A 16,288-nucleotide genomic window follows, 5' to 3' on the forward strand; every position below is an offset into this window, starting at 1 on the left:
CTCTCTGCTCTGCTCTCTGCTCTGCTCTGCTCTCTGCTCTGCTCTACTCTCTGCTCTCTGCTCTATTCTCTGCTCGCTGCTCTACTCTCTGCTCGCTGCTCTACTCTCTGCTCTGCTCTCTGCTCTACTCTCTGCTCTACTCTCTGCTCTCTGCTCTGCTCTCTGCTCTACTCTCTGCTGTACTCTCTGCTCTCAGCTCTCTGCTCTGCTCTCTGCTCTACTCTCTGCTCTATTCTCTGCTCTACTCTCTGCTCTGCTCTCTGCTCGGCACTCTGCTCTGCTCTCTGCTCTCTGCTCTACTCTGCTCTCTGCTCTACTCTTGGCTCTCTGCTCTACTCTCTGCTCTGCTCTCTGCTCTACTCTCTGCTCTCTGGTCTGCTCTCTGCTCTACGACATAGCTCCTTTGTGAGGCCCCATTCATCTCTGTTCATCCAAGCATGTCTGAATGGTTAATTATCAGCTGAGCTTGGCACAGGGAAACAGAGGGTGATCCCAGAGAAGTCTTTCTCTAGTCTATTCATTTTCTTCAGCCACTGACACTGAATACAAGGCCAGACCAGGAAAAGACGCGCCTTAATAAAGAGGCTGGGCTGGGACTCTAATCGCTGGCACACTCCAGAGGCAGTGGTGTAAAAATACTTTGAAGTACTACTTAAGTAGCTTTTTGGAGTATCTATACTTTACTTTGCTATTTATATTTTTGACAACTTTTACTTTACTCCACTACATTCCTAAAGACAATATGTACTTTTTACTTCCATACATTTTCCCTGACACCCAAAAGTCCAATTCACACACTTATCACTTATCAAGAGAACAACCCTGGTCATCCCTACTGTCTCTGATCTGGCGGACTCAATACACACAAATGCTTCATTTGTAAATGATGTCTGAGTGTTGGAGTGTGCCCCTGGCTATGAGTAAATAATATGAGGAATTTTTCATGATTTTACTTTTACATTTGATACTTAAGAATATTTTAGCAATTACGTTTACTTTTGATACTTAAGTATATTTAAAACTAAATACTTTTAGACTTTTACTCAAGTAGTATTTTACTGGGTGACTCACTTTTACTTGAGTCATTTTCTATTAAGGTATCTTTACTCAAGTATGACAATTGGTTACTTTTTCCACCACTGTCCAGAGGTAACTGAGAAGGCCTTTCCAGAGGGGTACACTCAGAGGGACTACGGTCACAGGAACAATGTGAGGAGACTCTATATTCACTCTGGGGCCTGATACAGAGTCGAGATGAGCACGCACAAATTACATTTTGACATAAATCTTCAATTGATGCCAATGCGATTTGTGGAAATTCAAGTTAAGCGTGCATATTTCTAGTCAGAATACCACCCAGTGTGTGAGTGTGTGTGTGTGTGTGTGTGTACATGTTTCAGCGTATACGTGTGTGTGTACCTGGCGAAGCCGACTCCTCTGCTGACCCCGTTGGCGTTCCTTAGCACCCGTGTTGAGATGACGTGACCGAACGGTTTCAGCATGTTCTCCAGTTCCTGCTCATCCATGGATACAGGTAGGTTGGAGATGTACAGGTTAGTGGGGTCCTGCTCCTGTTGCTGTGGGAGGGGGAGAGATAAGTATTGAGGTTCAGGAAACGGTATGTCACTGTTAAAGCAACCCGGTTGACACCTTTCACATCATGGACATGCACACTGCACGGTACACCCTGAGCTCTGTGTAGAATGGTTCATTAATCTTCACAGGCAGTGCAACCCCCCTCAGCTCAAACCTTAAACAGGAGAGAGAGCACCCTAAATAATGTATAGCCATTGTCCTGGCCATTGTCCTGTCTCATAGTCAAAGGAAACACAACTTACAAAGACTGGAAACTCTACAGAACTAAAGCCCATGGTGTGTATTGTGTCAAACTATAGTGAGAACAATGATGGTATGAAACTGAAGCCAGTCTTCAGAGGCGCTTGGTGTTTTTTAAATAGGATTTTAGGATTTGTTTCATGGCTACATGGATAATTTACATTTTCATTTAAGTCATTTAGCAGACGCTCTTATCCAGAGCGACTCACAAATTGGTCCATTCAACTTAGGATAGCCAGTGGGATAGCCAGTGGGACAACCACCACTGGGGGAGGGGGGGTGTAGAAGGATTACTGTTATTTACTACCTCAAAAAAATGTTGGCGGCCACCCTGATGTGGTGATGGTATCAGTAGTATATATTCATGACGGATGTAAGTTACTCTAGTGGATAAACGTTCCCACTCTGTGTGTGAGACATACTGTATGATGTCATGGGGCAGAGACATTCTGTATGATGTCATGGTCCGCGTCCCAAACGCCACCTTATTCCCTGCGTAGTGCACTACCTTTTGACCAGACTACATAGGGAAAATGAGGCCATTTGGTACGTAGCCATGTAGTGGAAGGATGACTTGAAGCCAGCGGTGGAAAAGAACATGATCTTGTAAGTAATCTGAGAGACTTCTACTCAACATGGAAATCTACACAGAACACACTATGTCTAGAGGGATTGGAGAATTACCCCCCGTCCCCCACAAACACCACTTCAGAGGACAAGAGTAACTGTTTTACAGCTTTTTTTTGTTACATACATATTTTACATTCATTCTACTTTTGTGTACAGCAGTGACAAAACTGATATAAAGGTTTAAATATATTGTAATGACCCAGCTGGGTCATAAAGTAAAAGAGAGACGGGCACCAGGTGTACAGGCAGAACACAGGTTTATTCCTGAATGGGCTATTGTTCAGGCCACAGCCCACGCCGCTAAACCTCGAACATACACAAATATAACATGTCAAATCAAGGGTCCCGAACAGAAGAACGAGAGATGAGACCGTAACCCCTATTTAAGCATTCCAAAACCCCGCGGGATTACCCATCATACCCCACCAACCTTTCCATCTGTCCTGGCATATTTAACCCCTGCTAGCACCCATGAGAACGATAACACACCCATGAACACAGAACACAATACAGGGTCGTTACATAGCCCCCCCCCCTTTCTAAACCCTAGCCCCTAGGGTTACAAAACAAAATCCTTAAAAGCGACCCGGAGGTCGCATCAGTCTCTTGTGCCTCCCTTGACTCTCACTGGTGGACCCCCAGAACACTCATCTGCCCCAATGTCATTTCCAGCGCCCTCCGAAGAGGCAGCCCCGTCCCAGGCTTAGCTTGCACTAGAGTCTCCTCGCTAGACTGTCCCCGTGTGCTCACATCAGAGTCCTCACTTCCATTCCCTACCGTTTTCCTCCCTCTGTAGGGCGCCAATCGGTCCCGGTGGACCACCACCTTCCTGCTCCGTGGGGGAACCTCCACCCGGTACGTCACCTCCCCCACTCTCTCTATCACCAGGCACGGCCCCACCCAGGCACTGTCCAGCTTTGGGCACCGCCCCTTCTTGCGCGTGGGGTTGTGAAGCCACACGCGTTCTCCCGCTCCAAAGAGTCATAGTGGCGCTTTTGGCGCATTCCTGCGTTCTCGAGTTGCTCTCTTGCGAAGGTGTGAGCCGCTTCTAACCGGTTCTGCAGACGACGAACATAGTTCGGGCCAGGCAAAACCCCGTGCGTCGTTATCAGGAGGGTGGCCAAACGTCAGTTCGGCTAGAGTGCAACTCACGACCTAACATTAGTAGCGGCTGGGGAGCACGCAGTCGATTCTTGAACAGCCGACCTACATGCCATAAGAACAAACGGTAAGTGGGTGTCCCAATCTCTCTGGTGTTTTGAGGTAACGATAGCCAGCTGTTGTGCTAATGTTCTGTTAAATCTTTCCACCAGCCCATCACTCTGGGGGTGAAGCGGAGTAGTGCGCGTCTTCTCCGCGCCTAACCGTCTACACAACTCTGAGAACACCCGTGACTCAAAGTTTCTCCCCTGGTCGCTGTGTATAGACTGTGGCACCCCGAACCGACTGATTATTCCCCCTACCAATGCATCAGCTACTGTTTCTGCCTCCTGGTCTGGGAGAGCGTAAGCCTCTGGCCACTTGGTGAAGTAGTCCATAGCAGTTAGAATCCACCTGTTACCGCTGTCTGTGGTTTGGAAACGGTCCAACTATGTCTACCCCCAGTCTCTCCATGGGCTCCCCTACTGGGAATTGTTGTAGGAGGGCGTGTGACTGACCTGGAGGTCCTTTCTTAGCAGCACACTCATCGCACTGCCTGCAAAAGTCCTCCACATCCCTCCTGTGCCTGGCCCAATAGAAGCCTTTACGTATGCGCTTTAACGTTTTGGAGACCCCAAAATGCCCTGCGCCTACTCCCCCGTGAAGCTGCTGTAACACGCTCCCTTGCAGCCTTTTGGGAACCACTACCTGCCACGTCATTTCTCCAGTAGCTGGCTTTTTCCACCCCCTCTGGAGCACTCCCTCAGCCACTCTAAGGACTGAGAATTTAGCCCAGAGTCCTTTGGTGACTGGTGATAGAGGGGCTACTTCCCCCCATGGCGGTCGTCTTCTCTCTTCCACCCACCCCAGCACAGGACGCAGCTCTGCGTCCTCCTCCTGGCGACGCCTCCACTCCCCGACGTCCACAGCCTCAAGCTCCCGGCACTCTGTCACCCTCAGCTGACTCACCTTGGCAATGACTCCCTCCTCCATGCACAGTTCCCTCTCTCGCTCCACCCATTTGGCGCAGTACCCACAGCCGTCCTCAGCACACGGGCGGCGGGACAAGGCGTCTGCATTGCTGTGGCGAAGGCCGGCCCTGTGCTCCACCTGGAAGTCGTAGGGTTGCAGCTCCTCCAACCAGCGGGCGATCTGACCCTCTGGCTCCTTGAAGGAGAGAAGCCACTGCAGGGCGGAGTGATCCGTCCGCACCACAAACGGCAGGCCCCCCAGGTAGTACTTGAAATGGCGTACTGCTGCCACGACAGCCAAAAGCTCCCTCCTTGTCACGCAGTAGCGTTTTTCAGCCTTATCAAAAGTTCTGCTGTAATAAGCTACTACGTGCTCCCGTCAGAACCACGCTGAGCCAGCACGGCCCCAAGCCCTCATTGCTTGCGTCGGGTGTCCAGGATAAACGGACGGTTTGGGTCTGGTGAGGACAGGACAGGGGCCTCCACCAGGGCACGTTTGAGGGCCTCAAACGCCCGCTGGTGCTCTTCGGTCCACTGAAAAACAGTGTCCTTCTTGAGAAGGTGGTTCAAAGGAGCTGCTATCCCCGCAAACCATTTCACAAACCTACGATAGTAGGATGCCAGACCCAGGAAGCTCTTAACCTCTTTTTTTCCCCTTGGAATTGGCCACCCCCTCACAGCCTCCACTTTGTCTGGCATCGTGCTGATACCCTCACCACCCAGCTGATGACCCAGGAACGCCAACTCCCTTTGCATGAAATGGCACTTTTTCCGGGTGTAATTTTAGCCCCGCCCCGAGATCCTCTCCAGCACTCGCCTAAGTGCCCCCAGTGCCCCCTCAAACGACGTGCCGTGTACCAATATGTCGTCTAGGTACACGACACACTAGTCTCTCGGAACCCCCGCCAGCACTCTGTCCATGAGCCTCTCAAAGGTGGCAGGAGCATTACAAAGCCCGAAGCACAGCACCTTGAACTGCCAATGGCCCCTATCCGTGGAGAAGGCCGTTTTTTCACGTGCCCCAGGCGAGAGGGGCACCTGCCAGTAGCCACTGCGCAGATCAAGGGAAGAGAACCACAAGGACCCTCTGACGTGGTCTAGCGACTCATCGATCCTCGGTATGGGGTAAGAGTCTTTAATGGTGACAGAATTTAGGCCCCTGTAGTCCGCACAAAACCTAAGGTTACCCCCTTTCTTAGGCACCATGACGACCGGCGCGGACCATGGGCTATCTGATGGCTCAATGAAATCAGCCCGCAACATGTCAGCAATAGCTGTGGCTGCTGCTTCCCTCTTGGCAAGGGGAATGCGACGGGCCGAATTTTAATGGGTTGGTTGTCCCCAGTGTCGATGTCGTGCTGAACCAGGTGCGTTTGCCCTACCTCATCTTCCCCCAAGCGAAGCTATCTTTAAAGTCAAACAGCAGCTGCTTTAACTGTCTCTGTTGTCTCTCGTCCAGACCTTGACAGTTTTTCAGCCACACAGCCTCAACGGCGTCGATAACTTCCTCCTTCCCCGTCGGGCTGATGGGGTGAAGGGAGCCAGTGTGTTTTGGGCTACTGGGATGCCTGTGCTTGCACCATTATGGGGAGTGAAGGTCGTTGCCGCCGGAGACAGCTGCTGGGATGGCACAACGACCAAGGGAGCAGCCGGGGACGACCAGTGGAGTTTCGGCAAGCTTGGAGGAAGACGGAGGGACAGCCCTGCCCCTGCTGGCCCTCCCGAAGGCGACATTCCCACTGTGGGCCCCCCGACAGCCTCAAAGTGCCCGAAGCTAAGTCCAACTGAGCCCCACAGTTTTTCAAAAGTCCATTCCCAGTATACAGGGGTCCTGTACCGCTGCTACCCACACCGGACACCCCACAGTTCTCCCCCCACAGTCACAGACAACCGACACTTCCCTAACATGGGGGCTAGCTCCCCGTGACAGTCCGTAGCTGGACAAGGGTCGGCTCCACCCGCACCCCAACAGGTAGTATGTCTGGTCTCACCAGGGTTACTGTAGAGCCCGTGTCGACCAGGGCCAAACATTCCACCCCCTCTACCTTGACGATGACATTGCAGAAGTCCCCAATGGTGGTACGTCCCACCACAACTACCGGACTAGGAAACACGGTGGCAGCTACACCCTGGGGAAGCAGGTCCCCACCCTCTTGCCTGCGCTGCTGGGTACCTCTTCTGCTTACTGTGGGTTCGGGGCGGAGGGGTGGGCCTGCGCTGCCCCCTGCGCGAGAACCCGCTGTCGTTTCCTGTTGACTGGAGAATCTGCCACACTCCCGCTGAATGTGGCCAGGCTGGCCACAACCCCAGCAGACAATGGAAGTTGAGCTGACACTGCGATGTTGTCTGGAGCCCCTCTCAATGACAAGCGAAGCGGTCTTGACTAACCCGCCCAACTCGTCGACCCACTCTGGTTTGGTGACCCCGGCACCCGGCCGCCGCTGCTCTCACCTCTGGTTGACTGGCAACCTCCACTCCTCTCCCTCACCCCAGATCAGCTCCCTCTTCCTGGCTATCTCCACTGCAGCCCGCAGAGATGCTGGGTCCGACATCTGAACATGCTTACCCAGTTCGGTGGGGGAGAGCGCTCTAATAAAACTGTCCCGTGCCAGCTCGTCTTGCACCCCAATCGGCATAGTTGCATAAGCCCGCCTGGTCAGGCTCAGAATATCACTTGCCAACGCCTTTAATGATTCCCCCTGAAGTCTCTTTTTGTTATTCAGTTCAATCCGCAGCATGTTGGGCTGTGCATCGCTGCCGAAACGGCCCCCCAATGCCTCCACTAGCGCACCGTAGTCGCCCCTCTCGTCCGGGGCTAGCGTTAGCAGGCATTCCGACGCCTCCTCTGCCAGGCTCAGGGCAAGCTGTAACCCTTTCGTCTCGTCAGACCACCTCCGGCTCTAGCCAACAACTTGAATTGTGTGAAAAAAACTTCCCATTTACCTTGTCCATTGAACTTTGGAAGTTTAGCCGCTACCGTGGCTAATGGCAATAGGGCGCTGCCATCTCTGTTTACATAAGGAGGCCCAGCCATTTCCGCACGCGGTGACGTCGATATCTCCGTCGCCGTGACGTCTGTTCTGGTCGAGCGGTTTGAAGGAAAACCCGCCCGTTCTGCCATCTTGCTGACTGACAATTTAACTTCCGCCATGTGGCTCTCCAGCTCTTCTACAGCCGTCATCGCCTGACCCTCCCGACCGGGTACACCCGAGCCCACAACGGACACTTTGTCCGACTCTTCCTTAACTTTCCGCCTCGCCCGATCATCATGACCGTAGATGCGAGTCACGCTAAAGCTAACCACGGCCTATACTGAAACAGCTAACTCGCCTAATCTCGATCTATCCCGTCGTTCAAAGCACTTCTGACACCAATGTAATGACCCAGCTGGGTCATAAAGTAAAAAGAGAGACGGGCACCAGGTGTACAGGCAGAACACAGGTTTATTCCTGAATGGGCTATTGTTCAGGCCACAGCCCACGCCGCTAAACCTCGAACATACACAAATATAACATGTCAAATCAAGGGTCCCGAACAGAAGAACGAGAGATGAGACCGTAACCCCTATTTAAGCATTCCAAAACCCCGCGGGATTACCCATCATACCCCCCCAACCTTTCCATCTGTCCTGGCATATTTAACCCCTGCTAGCACCCATGAGAACGATAACACACCCATGAACACAGAACACAATACAGGGTCGTTACAATATATTTACATTTACTGTATACTTACACACATGTTCACAGGTTTATGCTATTTATATATATATATACACTGAACTAAAATATAAACGCAATATGTAAAGTGTTGGTCCCATGTTTCATGAGCTGAAATGTATTTAGATTGTAGGTAGGTATTGTAGTTTGGTATTATAGGTAGCTTACTCAGGTAGTTATTGAAGGTTATTGTAGGTAATTATTGTAGGTAAGTATTGTATTCGGCAGACCCCGGCGAAGCACGAGGCTAGCTTACCCACTACTTGGACCAACAAAGCTAGCTAGCTAGCTAGCGGGTAGCTACTGGTAACTTTTTGCAACTGTGGTTAATTGTTTCCAATGTTATTTCATGCTTAAGAGTACCTGTGATTGAGCCAGCTAGCTGCTACCATTCAGCTGTTTTTCTAACCTCATCCGAGGCATTAACGTTAGGTGGTTGGTAGCTGCTGTACTTAATTACAGCTACTGATAACAGTCTGCTGTAGTTTACAACAATTCTAATTTCTAAAGTGGAAGTTGGGAGAGTTTTACTCGGGTGGTTCAGTGAAACAATTATAGTTTCTGAGGTGGAAGTTGGGAGAGTTATATATATATATATTTTTTTTTGGTGAGGGAGGCCTGCTCTCTCCTTTCCCAGATGTTTAGTTCATTTCATTCCGATCTCCTCTGCATTATTGTAGCCATCTGCTGCAGCCTGTCAACTATGCCTCTGCCTATCCCTGTTCTCTCCTCTCCGCACAGGCTACACAAACGCCTCACACCGCGTGGCTGCTGCCTCCTAACCTGGTGGTCCCTGCACGCACCACACACCTGGAGTTCCAGGTCTCAGGCAGCCTCTGGAACTGCCGTTCTGCCGCCAACAAGGCTGACTTCATCCCAGCCTATGCTACCCTCCAGTCCCTCGACTTCCTGGCGCTGACGGAAACATGGATTACCACTGAAAACACTGCTACTCCTACTGCTCTCTCCTCGTCTGACCATGTGTTCTCGCATACCCCGAGAGCATCTGGTCAGAGGGGTGGTGGCACAGGAATCCTCATCTCTCCCAAGTGGTCATTCTCAATTTTTCCCCCTAACCCATCTGTCTATCTCCTCATTTGAATTCCACGCTGTCACAGTCACTAGCCCATTTAAGCTTAATATCCTTGTCATCTATCGCCCTCCCAGGTTCCCTTGGAGAGTTCATCAATGAGCTTGACGCCTTGATAAGTTCCTTTCCTGAGGATGGCTCACCCCTTCACAGTTTTGGGGGATTTCAACCTCCCTACGTCTACATTTGACTCATTTCTCTCTGCCTCCTTCTTTCCACTCCTCTCCTCTTTTGACCTCACCCTCTCACCATCCCCCCACTCACAAGGCAGGCAATACGCTTGACTTCATCTTTACTAGATGTTGCTCTTCTACTAATCTCACTGCAAATCCCCTCCATGTCTCCGACCACTACTTTGTATCCTTTTCTCTCTCGCTCTCCTCCAACACTACTCACTCTGCCCCTACACAGATGGTAACGCGCGCCGCAACCTTCGCTCTCTCTCTCCCACTACTCTCTCCTCTTCCATCCTATTATCTCTTCCCTCTGCTCAATCCTTCTCCCTCCAATCTCCTGATTCTGCCTCCTCAACCCTCCTCTCCTCCCCTTTCTGCATCCTTTGACTCCCTGTGTCCCCTATCCTCCCGGCCGGCTCGGTCCTCCCCTCCAGCTCCGTGGCTTGATGACTCATTGCGAGCTCACAGAACAGAGCTCCGGGCAGCTGAGCGGAAATGGAAGAAAACTAAACTCCCTGCCGACCTGGCATCTTTTCACTCCCTCCTCTCTACATTTTCTTCATCTGTTTCTGCTGCTAAGGCCACTTTCTACCACTCTAAATTCCAAGCATCTGCCTCTAACCCTAGGAAGCTCTTTGCCACATTCTCCTCACTGCTGAATCCTCCCCCCCTCCCTCTCTGTGGATGACTTTGTCAACCACTTTGAAAAAGAAGGTTGACGACATCCGATCCTCGTTTGTTAAGTCTAATGACACTGCTGGTCCTGCTCACACTGCCCTACCCTATGCTTTGACTTCTTTTCCCCTCTCTCTCCAGGTAAAATCTTGTGACTAGTGACTGCAGGCCGCCCAACAACCTGCCCGCTTGACCCCATCCCCTCCTCTCTTCTCCAGACCATCTCCGGTGACCTTCTCCCCTACCTCACCTCGCTGATCAACTCATCCTTGACCGCTGGCCATGTCCCTTCCGTCTTCAAGAGAGCGAGAGTTGCACCCCTTCTCAAAAAAACCAACACTCGATCCCACTGATGTCAACAACTACAGACCAGTATCCCTTCTTTCTTTTCTTTCCAAAACTATTGAGCGTGCCGTCTTTAGCCAACTCTCTTGCTATCTCTCTCAGAATGACCTTCCTGATCCAAACCAGTCAGGTTTCAGGACTGGTCATTCAACTGAGACTGCTCTTCTCTGTGTCACGGAGGCTCTCCGCACTGCTAAAGCTAACTCTCTCTCCTCTGCTCTTGTCCTTCTAGACCTGTCTGCTGCCTTTGATACAGTGAACCATCAGATCCTCCTCTCCACCCTCTCCGAGCTGGGCATCTCCGGCGCGGCTCACTCCCTGGATTGCGTCCTACCTGACCGGTCGCTCCTACCAAGTGGCGTGGCGAGAAGCTGTCTCCGCACCACGTGCTCTCACCACTGGTGTCCCCCAGGGCTCAGTTCTAGGCCCTCTCCTTTTCTCCCTATACACCAAGTCACTTGGCTCTGTCATATCCTCACATGGCCTCTCCTATCATTGCTACGCTGACGATACACAACTAATCTTCTCCTTTTCCCCCTTCTGATAACCAGGTGGCGAATCGCATCTCTGCATGTCTGGCAGACATATCAGTATGGATGACGGATCACCACCTCAAGCTGAACCTTGGCAAGACGGAGCTGCTCTTCCTCCCGGGGAAGGACTGCCCGTTCCATGATCTCGCCATCACAGTTGACAACTCCGTTGTGTCCTCCTCCCAGAGTGTGAAGAGCCTTGGCGTGACCCTGGACAACACCCTGTCGTTCTCCGCTAACATCAAGGCGGTGACCCGATCCTGTAGGTTCATGCTCTACAACATTCGGAGAGTACGACCCTGCCTTACACAGGAAGCGGCACAGGTCCTAATCTAGGCACTTGTCATCTCCCGTCTGGATTACTGCAACTCACTGTTGGCTGGGCTCCCTGCCTGTGCCATTAAACCCCTACAACTCATCCAGAATGCCGCAGCCTGTCTGGTGTTCAACCTTCCCAAGTTCTCTCAAGTCACCCCGCTCCTGCGCACACTACACTGGCTTCCAGTTGAAGCTCGCATCTGCTACAAGACCATGGTGCTTGCCTACGGAGCTGTGAGGGGAACGGCACCTCCGTACCTTCAGGCTCTGATCAGTCCCTACACCCAAACAAGGGCATTGCGTTCATCCACCTCTGGCCTGCTGGCTCCCCTACCTCTGCTGAAGCACAGTTCCCGCTCAGCCCAGTCAAAACTGTTCGCTGCTCTGGCACCCCAATGGTGGAACAAGCTCCCTCACAACGCCAGGACAGCGGAGTCACTCACCACCTTCCGGAGACATTTGAAACCCCACCTCTTTAAGGAACACCTGGGATAGGATAAAGTAAGGAATTTCTTTCCTTCTTAATGTGTTTGAGCCAATCAGTTGTGTTGTGTCAAGGTAGGGGAGGTATACAGAAAATAGCCCTAAGTCCATATTATGGCAAGAACAGCTCAAATAAGTGAAGAGAAACAACAGTCCATCATTACTTTAAGACATGAAGGTCAGTCAGTATGGAACATTTCTAAACTTTAAACCATCAAGCGCTATGATGAAACTGGATCTCATGAGAACCCCATGAGGACCGCTGGGGGGGATTTACTTGAATCATGGCGCTATTTTACATTTCTAAAAACCTGTTTTCACTTTGTCATTATTGGGTATTGTGTGTAGATTGATGGGGGAAAAAATGAATTCAAGAAATTTTAGAATAAGGCTGTAACGTAACAAAATGTGAAAAAAGGGAAGGGGACTGAATACTTTCCCATTGCACTGTTCATGATGTTTTTCTGTGTACTTGTGTAGCAGAAGAGTATGAGAGCTGCACCACTACACTGAGGATCAGCAAGGCCCTTCATCAGAACACTGAAACATACCTGTATCAAGACATGTTGAAAGCTATTGAAACCTATTGAAACATTTTGACTTTGCTCAATGTACGCGGAAAGTGAATGTCAATGACATGCATGTCAATCTCTCCCGGTTCAAAATTGAGGAGAGATTGACTGCATCACTATTGGTCTTAGTGCGAGGTGTTGACGTGTTGATGGTACCGAACTGTTTGTTCAAGCAGTACCACACTAGACATGCAATCAGAGGTCCCTTCACAGTCCCCAGGTCCAGAACAAAGGCTGGGAAACACACAGTATTAAATAGAGCCATGACTACATGGAACTATCTGCCACCCCAGGTAATTCAAGCTAGCAATAAATACAGATTAAAAAAACAGAAGAAATCATACATTACTGTTCAAAGGGGACTGTGAAGAGACACAGACAGTTTTATACATTTTGTAGTGTATTATGTATTGTATTATGTATTGCATTATGTAGTGTATTATGTATTGCATTATGTAGTGTTACGTAGATGTATTATGTAGTGTATTATGTATTGTATTATGTAGTGTATTATGGAGTGTATTATGTATTGTATTATGTAGTGTATTATGTAGTGTATTATGTGGTGTATTATGTAGTGTATTATGTAGTGTATTAGGTAATGTATTATGTATTGTATCATGCATTGTATCATGTATTGTATTATGTAGTGTATTATGTAGTGTGTTATCTAGTGTATTATGTATTGTGTGATGTATTATATTATGTGGTGTGTTATGTAGTGTATTATGATTTGAATCATGTATTGCATTTATGTAGTGTATTATGTGTTGTATTATGTAGTGTTTTATGTATTGTATTATGTAGTGTATTATGTAGTGTGTTGTGTAGTGTATTATGTATTGTGTTATGTAGGGTCTTATGTAGTGTGTTATGTATTATGTAGTGCGTTATGTAGTGTATTATGTATTGTATCATGTGTTGTATTATGTAGTGTATTATTTATTGTATTATGTAGTGCGTTACATACTGTGTTATTTATTGTATTATGTATTGTATTATGTGTTGTATTATGTATTGTATTATGTAGTGTATTATGGGCTTGCTCAGTACATTTGAGACAGCTCTGTCCATTGGCATATGGTTTCTGGCTTACTCACTAAATAAGAGGCAGCTCCGCTCATTGGTATAGGGTTTCCTGGTGAGAGGCAGTGTTTCTCTATCTACCTACAGAATCTCTCTCTTCTCCCACCTTCTCTCTCCTTCCATATCTCTCTCTTCTCCCCCTGTCTCTCTCCATCTCCCGTCCTCCATCAATCTCTATCTACCTACAGTATCTCTCTCCATCCATATCTCTCTCTTCTCCCCCCTCTCTCTTCATCTCTCTCCCTCCATATCTCTCTCCCTCCCTCCCCCCGTCTCTCACGTCCTCTGTTTTTTTTCCTGCCTCTCAGATTCCAGTTTGGCTGTACAACTATCAGTGGACTGGAATGTCTGGTGCTGCTCTGAGATGAATTACTGTGAGGATTCAATGAGAGAGAGAGAGAGAGAGAGAGAGAGAGAGAGAGAGAGAGAGAGAGAGAGAGAGAGAGAGAGAGAGAGAGAGAGAGAGAGAGAGAGAGAGAGAGAGAGAGAGAGAGAGAGAGAGAGAGAGAGAGAGAGAGAGAGAGAGAGAGAGAGAGAGAGAGAGAGAGAGAGAGCGAGAGAGACTCCTGATCAAAGACATTGGAAATGCTGGGAAATGTTTGACTGTCACTCCAGCTTGATTGATTGATTGAGCTTGGTGCAATGGAATCAATGGATCAGTCCCAAAAGTGTAAACCCCAAATCCTTCCCTTCTGGCTAATCAGACAGGCAAAAATGTTATTTGTCACATACACGTGTTTAGCAGATGTTATAGCGGGTGTAGCGAAATGCTTGTGCTTCTAGCTCTGACAGTGCAGTAATATCTAACAATTTCACAACATATACCTAATACACACAAAAAAGTAAGGAATGGGATTTAAGAATATATACATATATGGATAAGCAATGACAGAGCGGCATGGACTAAGTTACAGAAGAATATTATAGAATAGAATGCAGTATATACATATGAGATGAGTAGTGAAAGATATGTTAACATTATTAAAGTGATTAGTGTTCCAGTCCAGTCCAAGTGGCCAGTGATTTCAATAGGCAGCAGCAGCCTCTAATGTGCTAGTGATGGCTATTTAACAGTCTGATGGCCTTGACATAGAAGCTGTTTTTCATTCTCTCGGTCCCAGTTTTGATGCACCTGTACTGACCTCGCCTTCTGGATGATAGCGGGGTGAACAGGCAGTGGCTCGGGTGGTTGATGTCCTTGATTATCTTTTTGGCCTTCCTGTGACATCGGGTGCTGTAGGTGTCTTGGAGGGTGGGTAGTTTGCCCCCGGTAATGCGTTCGGCAGACCGCACCACCCTCTGGAGAGCCCTGTGGTTGTGGGTGGTGCAGTTGCCATACCAGGCGGTGATACAGCCCGACAGGATGCTCTCAATTGTGCATCTGTAAAAGTTTGTGAGGGTTTTAGGTGATAAGCCAAATTTCTTCAGCCTCCTGAGGTTGAAGAGGCTCTGTTGCACCTTCTTCACCACACTGTCTGTGTGGGTGGACCATTTCAGTTTGTCGGTGATGTGTACGCCAAGGAACTTGAAGCTTTCCACCTTCTCCACTGCGGTCCCGTCGATGTGGATAGAGGGGTGCACCCTCTGCTGTTTCCTGAAGTCCACGATCATCTCTTTTGTTTTGTTGATGTTGAGTGAGAGGTTATTTTCCTGGCACCACACTCCCAGAGCCCTCACCTCCTCCCTGTAGGCGGTCTTGTCATTGTTGGTAATCAAGCCTACTACTGTTGTGTCGTCTGCAAACTTGATGATTGTGTTGGAGGCGTGCTTGGCCACTCAGTCATGGGTGAACAGGGAGTACAGGAGGGGGCTGAGCACGCACCTTTGTGGGGCCCCAGTGTTGAGGATCAGCGAAGTGGAGATGTTGTTTCCTACCTTCACCACCTGGGGGCGGCCCGTCAGGAAGTCCAGGACCCAGTTGCACAGGGCGGGGTTCAGACCCAGGGCCTCGAGCTTAATGATGAGCTTGGAGGGTACTATGGTGTTGAATGCTGAGCTATAGTCAATGAACAGCATTCTTACATAGGTATTCCTCTTGTCCAGATGGGATAGGGCAGTGTGCAGTGTGCATTGTGCTCAATAAAACACTCAACGTTTTTGAAAGAAAGCTGATACTAATTCAACCAATTCCAGGTCTGGTGAGTGTGAGTGTCAATTTCTGTTTCTGTGTGAGTGTCAATGTGTCTGTTTCTGTCTGAGTGTCAATGCATCTGTTTCTGTGTGTGTGTCAATGTATCTGTTTCTGTGTGAGTGTCAATGTGTCTGTTTCTGTTTCTGTGTGAGTGTCAATGTGTCTGTTTCTGTGTGAGTGTCAATGTCAATGTGTCTGTTTCTGTGTGAGTGTCAATGTATCTGTTTCTGAGTGTCAATGTGTCTTTTTCTGTTTCTGTGTGAGTGTCAATGTATCTATTTCTGTGTGAGTGTCAATGTGTCTGTTTCTGTGTGAGTGTCAATGTTAGTGTTAGTTAATCCAACCACCAGGTGGCGCTCCACTGGACTGTACCACCAGTGTGATGGTTGGGCAGGGCAGCATATCAACCCTGTCTCATGTGATCTGATCTAGTGTGTCATTGGATTTCTAGCTGTTGTCCCACTGGCCATCCAACCAGCACCACCACTGTCCTGGCTCATGGCCATTCTTACTGAGGCAGGACAGGACAGGACACACACGCACACGATTGGCTGAGGATGAGTTAAACAGACAGTCTCAGAGG

The 16,288-nt window shown here is 49.2% G+C and overlaps 1 protein-coding gene across 2 annotated transcripts in view; it reads right to left on the reverse strand.

Annotated features, from left to right (window-relative positions):
• LOC121542309 (RNA-binding motif, single-stranded-interacting protein 3-like) overlaps window positions 1-16,288 on the reverse strand; it is a 224,194-nt gene that overhangs the window by 1,705 nt on the left and 206,201 nt on the right. For both annotated transcript variants that reach the window (XM_045226661.1, XM_045226660.1), the window contains exon 5: window positions 1,420-1,577. In XM_045226661.1, coding sequence (XP_045082596.1) covers window positions 1,420-1,577 — 158 coding nt within the window. The remainder of the gene's footprint in view (window positions 1-1,419; window positions 1,578-16,288) is intronic.

This window comes from Coregonus clupeaformis, chromosome 17, assembly GCF_020615455.1.
Source record: "Coregonus clupeaformis isolate EN_2021a chromosome 17, ASM2061545v1, whole genome shotgun sequence".
Lineage (NCBI taxonomy): Eukaryota > Metazoa > Chordata > Actinopteri > Salmoniformes > Salmonidae > Coregonus > Coregonus clupeaformis.